This window comes from Prunus persica, chromosome G6, assembly GCF_000346465.2.
Source record: "Prunus persica cultivar Lovell chromosome G6, Prunus_persica_NCBIv2, whole genome shotgun sequence".
In the NCBI taxonomy this organism is placed as follows: Eukaryota; Viridiplantae; Streptophyta; class Magnoliopsida; order Rosales; family Rosaceae; genus Prunus; species Prunus persica.
In genome coordinates, this window is record NC_034014.1 from 5,837,769 (window position 1) to 5,851,249 (window position 13,481).

At 37.5% G+C, this 13,481-nt stretch overlaps 2 protein-coding genes and 1 non-coding gene across 3 annotated transcripts; 2 read left to right on the plus strand and 1 right to left on the minus strand.

Moving 5' to 3' along the window:
• LOC109949504 (uncharacterized mitochondrial protein AtMg00810-like) lies at positions 7,463-8,500 on the plus strand. Its single transcript, XM_020565265.1, has one exon. It carries the CDS (start codon positions 7,463-7,465, stop codon positions 8,498-8,500), a length of 1,038 nt encoding a protein of 345 aa, XP_020420854.1.
• On the plus strand, positions 10,617-12,445 carry LOC18774739 (60S ribosomal protein L35). Its single transcript, XM_020567509.1, has 4 exons — positions 10,617-10,740; positions 10,845-10,980; positions 11,094-11,250; positions 12,161-12,445. The coding sequence occupies exons 1-4, from the start codon at positions 10,737-10,739 to the stop codon at positions 12,233-12,235; spliced, it is 372 nt and encodes a 123-aa protein (XP_020423098.1). The 5' UTR covers positions 10,617-10,736; the 3' UTR covers positions 12,236-12,445.
• TRNAR-UCG lies at positions 13,337-13,410 on the minus strand. Its single transcript has one exon. It is a non-coding gene; the product is annotated as a tRNA-Arg (tRNA).

Genomic DNA, 13,481 nt, shown 5'->3' on the forward strand with positions numbered 1-13,481 from the left:
GATTTCAATAACGTCGTCTTCTCATGTATTTAAAGACGTCATATTTTTTCTTGTCGTGTAAATTATATTTAACGGCGTAGTATTTTAGTTGTCGTCGTTGTATGTATATCTTGCGGCCTTGTTCTTTTAATATGTGTCATATTTTTCCTTTTTAACGACGGTGATTTTTTTGAGTTGGTCGTCTATTCTCATCCTCGACTATTTTCTAGAACTTTAGCAGACTAAACACGTCTGTTTTTATTTTTTTCCGACGTTGTTTTATTTAACAACGTCTAATATTTATCGTCGTTGTTTGTTTCTGAAAATAGGACGTATAAATTTTGTAATACGACTCTCATATATTTGTAACCGACGTTGTTTAGTTTTTCACGTCTACTATAGAAACACATACGTCGTAAATAATGACACTGACAACTATTTCCACGTCATCTTTTATCGAAAAATCGAAGTGGAAAATTAATTGTACGACGGTTGTGTTTATATGTGCGACGTAGTAGGTATCAATAACGTCGTCTTCTAATGTATTTAAAGACGTCATATTTTTTATTGTCGTGAAAATTATATTTAACGTCGGCGTATTTTTATTGTCGTCGTTGTATGTCTATCTTGCGGCCTTGTTCTCTTAATATGTGTCATATTTTCCCTTTTTAACGACGGTCTTTTTAGAGAATTGGTCGTCTATTATCATCCTCGATTGCTTTTTTTAGATCTTTTTGCAGTACAAAGACGTCGTTTTGTATTTTTTGATGACGTTGTATTGTTTAACAACGACGGTTATTTAGCGTCGTGGTTTATGAGGGAAAAGATGACGGTGGATTCCACGACCATTGAAAAACCAAATACACGACGGTGATTTACCGTCGTCTTTTTGCTTTTTTGTAGTAGTGTTTTGGAACGGACTTATCTTCCCATTTGGTTACCTTTCAAGATAAAATATCAAATAAGTATATAAACAAAAAATAACACAAGTATTGCTTACATCCTTAGGTGGGAGAAACTTTTCTCAATCATTCAAGCTTGTATCGGCCCAGTAAATGTAGCGCTTGATGATCTAGTTATATCCTGCAATAGTAAAATCACAACTCTTTTCTCTGTCAAAAACAAATAATCCTCAGAAAGTTATAGAAAGAGAAAAAATGTAAAAAGAGAAGGTAAGCAATCAGGGAAGGAAGCTGGTGGGAGCAGACAATAAGCTCTCATATCTCCTAGTCTAGAAGGACTTCCGGAGATTAGAGCATAAGATCGCCTTCACAGTTTCCTGATGTAGCGGAAACGTGATCAGGGATAGTCTCGCTTCCTGAATGGATGATCAGAGATAGTCTTGCTTCTCGGGCATATTAAGTGCTCACTGATAAGAAAAACAAGTAGATATCGCATCACTAGGTATGGAGAAAACTGGATGTCTTCTGCAAAGAAAATTTCGTTAGTAACACATTTATACACAAATACAATGAATAGGTAGAACCGGTGAATTTCAAATTAACCATAGGAAAATTGCGAGATTCTCGTGGTACTTTTGAAAAAGTAGCTCCGTGAAATCCGTAAAGCAAGATCGGCTTTTGATGAAAATAATACTTTGAAAACGCCGAAAGTGCCGACAAACATTTAATGGAGGCCACGTGAAGTTTTGGAATCTGGGAAAGAAAAAGATAATATGGGGATCTGAGATAATATTGGGATCCTGGAAACTGTAGCCATATTTCCTCCTATAGATATGGCCTTTGCAAAACTTGATTGGAGCAACTGCGTTTCAACTTGCTCCTTTCCTGTTATAATAATTGCGCACATTCTTAAAATTTGTACCTGTGGTTTTTACGTCTTTTCAAAATGACGGTTTGGAACCTTGTGCCTTATAGGTTCAAATAACCACATCGACTCTCCCAAATTTTATATTTCAACGTATGGGAGCCCGGAACTTTTGGCCTGGGCTAAACACAAACTCAGAATTTATTTGCCCCTTTTAAATGGACATGAAATATGAATTGAGTAAAAGCTACGATAATATCGTAATATAGTAGTGAAGAACATTAACTACTATATACCCACAATCTCAAATTCGGGATTTCTCATAGATATATCAAAATGTGTGGGGAGCCTCAATTCATCATTTGAGGTTTATATTGATATTATCCATTTCATGGTGTATTCTTAACAACCGAAATTCACAAAATATATTTCTTCCTTGAGGTGTCGATTATAACAGAATCGAACTTTATTAAATTCATCATTCTCTTATGCCAAAGAAATATGTGGCGTACTACAATTTGCAATAATACCTCAAGGGTTGTCCATTTAATTGTTGGAACTTCAGGTTCTCAACACTGTTAGGTTTTGAACTTCAGGCCAAAATCACATATTCTCATGGTATGGACATTCAATCCCCTTAGATTTTGAACTTCAGGCCAAAATCACATATTCTTATGGTATGGACATTTTTACAATTTTCTGTACATATTTCTGGACTTCAAATCCTTACATAATTGTCCATATCTTGAGGAACTTCTGGCATCTCATTTAATTGCTCATCCATGAGTTTAAGGAACTGCAGGTTCCCTTTTGAATGGTGATAGTTTACCCAAAATGGTAAATATTTATGCATACATCACTATTCATGTATACGGCACTATTCATGTGTACAGTACATTTGCCAGTACAGTTATCATCCATGTGTACGGCATTATGAACCAATACGGTACTGTTACATCATTAAGGAACCTCAGGTCCTTATTTACATGTCAAGGATCAAGGACCCTCAAGTCCAATCACATGTTTACAAATATAGTACCGGAGAGACTGCCAGCTCTCATATTAACATCATCATCAAGGATCTTCAAGTCCTTATGTAATTGTGTGATGAGGATCAAGGAACTTCTGGTCCTGATCTGCATACTGTAAAAACTCATCATACAGCACAATTAATCCATAAAATAAATTACTGGTAAATAAATTACTGGTATGGACGATAAACCCGCACCATACTTTAAATAAATGTAAATGTGCGGTAAAGTAAATGTGCTTGTATGGGCACTAATTCTGCTCCATACATTTAAATAAAAGTAAAGGCGTGGACGATAAACCCGCACCACCCTTTTAAATAAATACTGTTGTATGGGTAATAAACCTACACCATACAGTAAATAAAATAAATGTGCGATAAAGTAAATTCATAAATTAAACTGCTTGTTGTATGGACGTTAATCCCGCACCATACCTTAAATAAAATTAAATGTGCGGTAAAGTAAATTGTGCTTGTATGGGCACTAATTCTGCTCCATACATTTAAATAGAAGTAAAGGCGTGGACGATAAACCCGCACCACCCTTTTAAATAAATATTGTTGTATGGGTAATAAACCTACACCATACAGTAAATAAAATAAATGTGCGATAAAGTAAATTCATAAATTAAACTGCTTGTTGTATGGACGTTAATCCCGCACCATACCTTAAATAAAATTAAATGTGCGGTAAAGTAAATTGTGCTTGTATGGGCACTAATTCTGCTCCATACATTTAAATAGAAGTAAAGGCGTGGACGATAAACCCGCACCACCCTTTTAAATAAATACTGTTGTATGGGTAATAAACCTACATCATACAGTAAATATAATATATTATATTACTTTAAGTAAAAGTAAATTTGCGGTAAAGTAAAGGCAATTATTGGTGGGTTCTCATCAACACCACGATCAAATAGTATAGCAGATAATATTATTATCGTTTGTGGAAGGCATCATGCTTGTCTCTTAAATCAAATGCTTTCCACCTGTAATCTGCACACAGTTGGTTTGCTCGTATATCTCTCTTGCAGACCACAGCTCCTCCACTATTTTTCTTCCTTACATCAACATAAGGGTTAGTAGTATAGATAATAGTGCAACACAAAAATTATACCTGAGAGCTTTTCGTGCTGATAACGTGTTATAAAATGAACTAGTATATGTGCGAATATTGAGCTGCACGTAAAGTAGATGAGACACAGTATTTAACGAGGTTCGGCTATGCCTACATCCCCTGAGAGCAGCAGCAGTAACTTTTCCACTATGTAAAATAATAGGGTTACAACTTTGTGTTTACAATATGTATGGCTCACTCAATTTTCTCTCTTAGAGAATTTCTCTCTTGCTCTCTTTCCTCTCAACTCACTCACACTCATTCCTTCCTTCTCTTCCTCTTCTATATGTGTGAACTTCTCTTGATGGAAGTATCTATTTATAGGCCTAAGACATTGGTTGTTCACCTCACAATATAAGTGGTAGACAACATCATTAATATTCTTCAATCAACAACATCATTAATATTCTTCAATCAACAACATCAGTAATATTCTTCAATGAACAACATCATTAATATTCTTCAATCAACAACATCATTAATATTCTTCAATCAACAACATCATTAATATTCTTCAAACAATTGGGTAGTGGTTTGGTTTGGTGGGTGTGTGGTTAGGTTTAGTGGATGTTAGTTGGCTATGTGGGCTTCACCTATTCTTCTTTACTTATTCTTCTTTTACAACACTATCTACAAATTAGGAAGACTAATTATATACCTTCCATTTTAGAAAGATGCTTTCTCACTTTTCCTTCACAGCCCTTGCAATGAAGTGACACCCTCAAAATAACAACCTACAATTATGTCAAATAACTTTTGATGCATGCCTTCAATTCTCCAAAAGCAAATATTAAAAAGAATAAAAAAACAAAGAATTTACTTATGTTACCTGGTGACGAGAACGAGTGGAAGAAGACCTTAAAGCAGGAGAGTGATCATTTGAGATCATCAACTGTCTAGGCTTAGAGGGCACTTGGGGAGGGAGCAATATTGTATTAGCAGAAACATTCCGATCGGCCTCCGATAACCAGTCGCTTAAAGGATACCGAGAAGAAGAAGAACCATTGTGGCTCCTAGCCCTTGTTAAGTCATGAATGTCAGCAGAGCTTTTTCTATGTACATGGTATCAGAGCGATAGGCTCTGGGACCTTCACCACGATTTGATTTCTTCTTAGCCTTATGGTCGTTTTTTATTATTTTGTTTGAGAGCTCTCTGTATCTCAAAATTCTACTCTTGATCATGGATCAGTTTTGCTCCACCTTTGCCAATCACGTGGAAACAAACATTACTGGTCTGGCAAGTTCTTATTTTTCTGATTTTCAAAATTCAGTTTCTTCCAATAATTTTTCACAGGTTTGGATTCTTGATAGTGGTGCAACGGATCACATCACATCCCAACCTTCAATTTTTTCTCAATCGTCTTCTTCATCGACTCTTTCATCTGTTAAATTACCTACTGGCGCTAACGCTCCAATACATTCCATTGGGTCCATATCTTTTGATTCCAATATTTCTTTACACAATGTTCTTTGTGTCCCTTCTTTTAGAGTTAATTTAATGTCTATTAGCAAGCTTACCAAATCTCTGAATTGTTGTGTCCTCTTTTTTCCTGATTTTTGTCTTTTGCAGGATTTGGCAACGAAGAAGACAATTGGCTTGGGTAAACAACATGGCGGACTCTATTATATTCACCTTATTCCTACTCACCCATCCTCAAATCACGTTTCCACTTCATCAAATTTTTGGCATCAACGTCTCGGTCACCCTTCACCTGCTCGCCTACAATTACTTACTAAAATAAATCCAGCTATTTCTTCTAACTCTTCTCATCATTGTGATGCATGTCATTATGCACGGCAAACTAGATTGCCTTTTGGTAGAAGTTCAATTTCTTCTACTGAACCTTTTTCTTTAATTCATTGTGATATTTGGGGACCTCATAAAGTTCCTTCTCATTTTGGTGCACGCTACTTTTTAACCATTGTAGATGACTATACTCGTTGCACTTGGTTATATTTGATGCGCTTCAAATCTGAAACTCAGCCATTATTAAAATCTTTTCATGCTTTTGTTCGTACTCAATTTAATCGCGATATAAAAGCAATACGTGTTGACAATGGCAGCGAGTTTGCTTCTATGCGCCCATTTTTTTATGGAGCATGGCATCCTTTATCAAACTACATGTGTCTATACTCCTCAACAAAACGGAGTGGCTGAGCGTAAACATCGCCACATTTTAAATGTTGCTCGTGCTTTATGATTTCATTCAAATGTTCCTTTAATCTTTTGGGGTGAATGTGTCCTTACTGCTACCTATCTAATTAATCGCATGCCCACTCCTTTGTTGTCAGGAAAGTCCCCCTTTGAACTACTCTATGATCGTGCACCCTCATTGGATCACTTGCGAGTCTTTGGGTGTCTTTGCTATGCCACAAACGTCCATCCTGTCCAGAAATTTGACTCACGTGCCCGTCGTTGTATCTTCATCGGCTACCCTGTCGGGCAAAAGGCATATCGCCTTTATGATCTCACCACGAAACAATTTTCCTCTAGTCGTGATGTCATTTTTTATGAGAATGTTTTTCCTTATTCAAACTCTGCATGTAACACACGGCCAAACCCAATTGTTTTGCCATGCATAGACTCTTCTCATGAGCCATATATGAATCCATCCTTCACATCTCCTCATCAACCTGATGTTTCACAACATCTGGATCAATCCCATCCTTCAGTGGAGGAGTCATCTTCTGTCATTCCTGTGGATGAATCTAATAATTCTTCCACCATTCATGCGGACCACCATAACTCCACTCCTCTTGCCGCGCCGGATCCGGTTTCTCTTCCTCCAACTCTTCCCATCGCTTCCGCCCCCACAGAACCAGATTCCTCGATGACGGCTCTCCCATCTCCTCCTCTGGAACCAACCCGTCACTCCACTCGTCCTACACGACCTCCTATTTGGCATCGTGATTATAAAGTGTCTCATGCTATGTTGCATACCCAAGTTCCATTGTCCGACTCTATGCCAAGTTCTAAGAAAGGTACTCGTTATCCCTTGTCAAATTTTGTTTCTTATGCACGTCTATCACCCGCACATCGTTCTTTCTTAGCTGTTATTTCAAGTCAAACAGAGCCCACTTCTTATGATCAAGCTGCAAATGACCCCAATTGGCAGCAAGCCATGACTGCCGAGATTACTGCTTTGGAGCAAAATAACACATGGACCCTTACGTCCCTGCCTCATGGTCACAAGCCCATTGGTTGCAAATGGGTGTATAAAATCAAACATCGTTCAGACGGCACCATTGAGCGTTATAAAGCTCGGTTAGTGCCTAAAGGCTACACCCAACAAGAAGGCCTTGATTATCATGAGACCTTCTCCCCCACCGCCAAACTTGTCACTGTCTGATGCTTGCTTGCTATTGCTGCTGCTAGACATTGGCCTCTTCACCAACTCGAAGTCCAAAATGCGTTCCTCCACGGACATCTTGATGAGGAAGTATATATGCTTCCCCCACCGGTCTTTCGTCGACAGGGGGAGAATCTTGTGTGTCGACTCAACAAGTCACTATATGGACTTAAACAAGCATCACGAAATTGGTTTTCCAAATTTTCCAACGCTATAAAAATGGCGGGATTTAATCAGTCCAAGGCAGACTACTCTCTATTCACCATGTCACATGGCTCATCTTTCACTGCTTTATTGATTTATGTTGACGACATTATAATTACAGGCAATGATCCAGCCTCCATTAAATCTCTCATGGGAGTCCTTCATGAAAAATTTCGTATCAAGGACCTAGGTGACCTTAAATACTTTTTGGGCATTGAAGTGTCAAGATCCAAGCGTGGAATTGTCATCTCTCAACGAAAATACACCTTGGATATTCTAAAAGATGCTGGTCTTCTCGGAGCACGCCCATATGATTTTCCCATGGAGCAAAAGTTAAAGCTGACTCCAACTGATGGTGATTTGTTACATGACCCTGCTCACTATAGGAGACTTGTTGGGCGCCTCATATACCTTACTATAACCAGGCCAGACATTGTTTACTCAGTACATACACTTAGCCAATTCATGCACCAACCACGCAAGCCACACCTTGAGGCAGTACTTCGAGTTTTGCGATATCTAAAGGGTTCACCCGGCCAAGGACTTTTGTTTCCTTCAGAAAACAACTTAAAGCTGACAGCCTTCTGTGACTCTGACTGGGCTAGCTGCCCAACTACAAGAAGATCTACCACTGGGTATTGTACCTTTCTCGGGGACGCACTAATATCATGGAAAACAAAGAAGCAGAATGTTGTCTCACGCTCTTCAGCCGAAGCCGAATATCGAGCCATGGCACATGCAACTTGTGAGATAACTTGGTTGAGATACTTGTTACAAGATTTTCAAGTCAATATTCAAGAGCCCGCTGTTTTGCATTGTGACAATCAAGCTGCACTACACATAGCAGCGAATCCAGTTTTTCATGAGCGTACAAAACATATCGAGTTGGACTGTCATTTGGTACGAGAGAAAATTCAATCTGGGATGATTACTACTGCATACACGCCTTCTTCCCACCAGTTGGCAGACATCTTCACAAAACCACTTGGAAGAGATTCCTTCAATATGATTATTCGCAAGTTAGGAGTTCTGAACCTTCACTCTCCAACTTGAGGGGGAGTGTTACGATATCAAATCTCAATCATAGGAGTAGATTGCTGCAGACCTTTAATTGATTCTGTTTCCTTCTCTAGTCCAGCAATCCCTGTAGTTTAGGCTGTAGTTATTACTTCTTTCCATATATGTTTCTGTACAATTTGCTATATATCCTTGTAATTGTTATGACTGAATGCACGAGTAATATACATCAGATTATCACTTTTCACAAGCTGAGTTTGTGCACTAGAAAAACTCTTCCTACATTTCTCATAAAATGGTTTGGGATCAATTGGTAGCTGAGATGAGCAAGGAATAGAGGATGATAGTACTAGAAGATATGTGATTCATGATTCATCTGGTCCTTCAAAGTTGTGTTTTTTATTTTTTATTTATTTTTTTCTTGATTGAATATTTTGTTTACAATTTAATTGAGAGGTGGGGTTAATTAAAGTTGTGTTCATCTTTATCTGGTATGATTACAACCACTACTAGCACCATGAAGTTAGGCTAGCCTAGCTAGCCCTAAAACTTTATGAACTACTTCTATTATTGTTACATCATTATTTCTTTCTTTTATTTATATATAAGAATCATTGTTTTACATTTGACTCTTGCCATAGAGCATGAATATGCTTATAATGATAAAAGCGCTTTCAGATAACTAAGAGTATTTTTTTTATTTATTAGAAACAAAAATAAATATAAGTACAATTTTGCTCAAATTATAAGGAACAAAAACGTAGCGACTATGAGCAGGAGTGAATCCAACTGGCCACCACCCCTACATTTTTCATCTCATAACACTTCATCTTATCGTTGAAATGATAAAGCGCTTACATGCATTTTCTTTTTGTCATTGAAAGAATGGTGCTCAATAAAAATGTTTTCTGAATTTTGGATTGAATTTCTTACATACCTCTAACAAAAATAGACCAAGTATGTACTAAACAAAAGTATCAAAATAATCCCAAACAAGTCCTAAGATTTATATCTTTTTTTTTAAAGAGTACAAGTGATAGTCTAAATTAAAAGAAAATGAAATTTTTTCATACACAACTATAATGTCGTGGGAATTCAAACTTGAGACACTAAAAGATACATTTGTGCTGCAGTTTACTACAGTGTTGCATATTGCATATTGTCGTGGAAATTCAAACTTGAGTCATGTAGTGTCACACTCCATTCGTATTGTAGCATGCTCTTTAGTTATAAATATTATAAACTGAAATATAAACTTGTCATCCACCTATATTATATACATGAATGAGGAAAACGAGGTGTCAATGTTACAGACACACCTAATAAATTTTTCTGTGAATATCTCTATAAAGAAGATAAATTATCCCACTTGTTGCTTTAGAAAGATCGCATGTGAATCTTATATATATAATTCCTTAAACTTGCTCCCGCATGTCTCAAGTAGAGATTAAGGGTTTAGGGTTTAGGAGTGATTTTGGATAAATCAATAATCACTTCTATGGAGAATTACTTTGCCATTTAATCTCTAAAAGTGATTTTATGGTGAATACAAGATTAGGGGCTCCTCATAATCACTTAAAATTATTTAAAGTGATTATATGTAGAAGCACGTGGGAGGTGCTTCTCCCCAAAAGTGATTCTGGCCCTCCCAAATGAACTCTAACTAGAGTGTGATCCTTGGTGAATACAAGACATATGCAACCAAATTGCTCGTGGTAGCCCTAATGCAAATGTAGAAAAGTTGTGGCTTGGAAGATAAATGCACAAACGTGATGCGTTGTATGGTGTGGAGAAAAACTCAAGAAGTAACTATAAATTCACTCAAATTATAACACGTGTTTTAGAAAGATACACAACACATAGAGTAAAAAGTCTACACAAGAAAAGTAGCTATGTTTGTGCAAAATCAGGTTGAGCCCTCTACCCTTGCTGAGGTGAGTCATGGGCCATGGTAGCTATTCCAAAAAGGTTACTTATTCAAAGACTCAAAACCAAACCCTTATCCATTTTAGTCTCAATGGTCCTTGAAGAGAAAGTAGACAATACAACCCAAAGCCCAAATTTAATGGGCAAGCCTAAAATTACATGGAAATCCTCAAGGGCTCATCCAAACTACATACGCACGTGCCACTAGACACGTGTGCTCAGTGATTGGCCCCAATCCTAAATTAGGGTTTTAGAAGCAGAGTTATTAAAACCGCAGCCGTGTTTTAGGGTTCACTCTCTTCTCCGCCTTCAGTTTCATCCAGAGAGAGCAACACAGTCTGCAGCAATGGGTAAGATGCACCAAATTCCTCTTTTTTCCCTTAACTATCCTCTTCAATTGAATCTGGGTCGTTCTAATTTTTCATTTTTGTGAACTCTTTTTTATGTAAAAAAGCGAGGATCAAGGTCCACGAGCTCAGAAACAAGACAAAGGCAGAGCTTTTGGGTCAACTGAAGGATCTGAAGGCAGAGCTTGCCCTCCTCCGAGTCGCCAAGGTCACCGGTGGAGCCCCCAACAAGCTCTCCAAAATGTACCCTCTCTCTCTCTCTCTCTCTCTCTCTCTCTCTCTCTCTCTCTCATATTTTTATATGTTGATTTGTTGATTTATGAATTCTTTTTACAATTTTGTGTTTGTGGTTTCAGCAAGGTGGTGAGGCTTTCAATAGCACAGGTGTTGACAGTGATTTCCCAGAAGCAAAAAGCGGCTCTAAGGGAAGTCTACAAGAACAAGAAGTTTCTTCCTCTGGATTTGCGCCCAAAGAAGACCAGGGCCATCAGAAGGCGTCTGACCAAGCATCAGGTACTATTAATCTTTCATTCCCAGTTAAACCCATTTCGGTTTTCGTTGATATTAAGCTGCATAGTTATTTGGATGCCCATGGTTTTAGAATTGTTGAAATTTGGATAGATGGCAAGGCTGCATTTGTTATGCTCTTTCTTTGCTTTAACATGAAATGTCAATGAGCCATGTAATAATAATTTCTTTTGTTGTGGATGAGTTCATTTTAATTATGTTGAATTCGCTTACCCAATCCAGTTTTTGTGAGAAATGTTATAATAAAAAATGGTATCTAAGAGACCGAATTTGCTTGCTGAATTGTATTCAAGGACGAATCTAAGCAAATATGCATTAGTATATACTTAGGATCTAGGTGCAATTGTTTAATCTAGGTTTCATAATGTGGTAATTCTAAGGTTCAATATCTTTGATTCGCACCAATGTGATTTTCTCAATACTATTAGATTCCTGGTTTGACTGATAGAGGGAAAAAATGCAGCAACTTTTATTTCCAAGAGTATGGCTATGTGACTTGATGGTTTTTCTGTATAACCTATCTCTAAACTTCCTAAGCTAATTAACTTGCCATAATATAGATTCATTGCAAAATTTTGTTTCGTCTAGTTAAGATGCTTGCAACTAGATTTAGCGGTTTCGGTCAACTGTTATTTAAGCACTTGCCCCTGCTCTAGCACTTTTTTTAAAAAAAATTTCCTTCTATTTCTGTCTTGACTTATAATTGATAGACGCAAGGTCCATTTTTTTTGGGAATAGCGGAACTGCTGTTATTGTTTTTTCATTCATTCCCCACCTCTCACTCGCTGTTCTCTATTTTGTGGCGTGAACTTTAGCAGTCAGAATCATTGTCAGTCTATGTCGAATTTTATGGCTAAATCTATTTATCCTAATTCAGTTGAATTGTTTTTTATAGGCATCTTTGAAGACAGAACGGGAGAAGAAGAAGGAGATGTACTTCCCATTGAGGAAGTTTGCAATCAAAGCATAATGTTGGATTCAATTATGAAGGAAATCGGGTGTTTTGCCCATTATAAGATATTCCAAGGACACCATTTTAAAGTGTTTAGCTCTTCCCGTAATTTCGTCATTGTAGACACTATTCCAAATATGATTTTGTTGGTCCAGGATTTTAATGCTGATTTTGATTTCTATTATTGTTTGAGCATTTGCAATGGGATTAATTTGGCCGGTTATCCTATTCACTCTTTGTTTTCTTAATTGAAAGCATAGCATTTCAGTAATCAACATCACTAGGTACATTCAACTTTGTTTGCCCTAGAAAGTTGATAACATCCAGCCCCGTCTTCCTAGTCAAACCATTTTATTATCACAAGTGAGTGCAAAGCGTAGATCATAACCGTATCCAGTCCTGTAAGTGATCATCATTTGCTTGATCACCAAGTTTTGCGGGTTTTTTGGCTTTTCGGTGATGCTCAATGCCTGTAATTTCCCATTGCTTCTCTTGATGCATGTTTTGTGTTTTGCCTCTCCTAAACATAACAATAACAGAAGCATTCGCGTAATAATAATTTCTTTTTTTATACTTCTTAAAGATTCATAGTGAACTTCCATAGGAGTTTCCTCGCGAAGTAATCAACACGAGCCCCACAAAGGGCTATGTAAATTGATTCGTATCTGTCTATGAACGCATTCAAACTGATTTGGGAAGCTGGTTTGTCAATTGTCAGCAATGTGAAACAAAGCTTCTTTCTTTATCCTGTTCTAAGCACCCGACCCACGACGTTCTTCAGTTGATGGGTGTTGCTTGTTCACCCCTCCGAATCTACATCCTCGGTTCACCCCTCCGAGTCTGTTGATGCAGTTAAAGATACAAACTTAAAGTCCTGCAAAATGCATATGGGTGGAGTTTCCAGGCGAAATCTGTGCGACTGAAACATACATATGTTCTGAGAAATTTTGGGTTTCTGAAGGTTTACTATCATAGTAAGTAGGATGCGTCGAGCAAAGCATATATGCTGAGGAAATACTATGGGCTGTTTGATCAATTTGTATACGGGCCAAGCTCTTTACGTCCATTGAATGGGTTGGGTTGTTGGGCTTATAAAAACTTCAACAAAAAAAAACAAATCGACCACAGTGGGAGTCGAACCCACGACCTTTTGATCCGAAGTCAAACGCGCTAATCCACTGCGCTATGCGGTCTTGTGTGTTCAACTCTGGTAGGAAATGGTATTTGTTAATAAAACGTGTTTTTGTTTTCTTCGTTTCTCAAT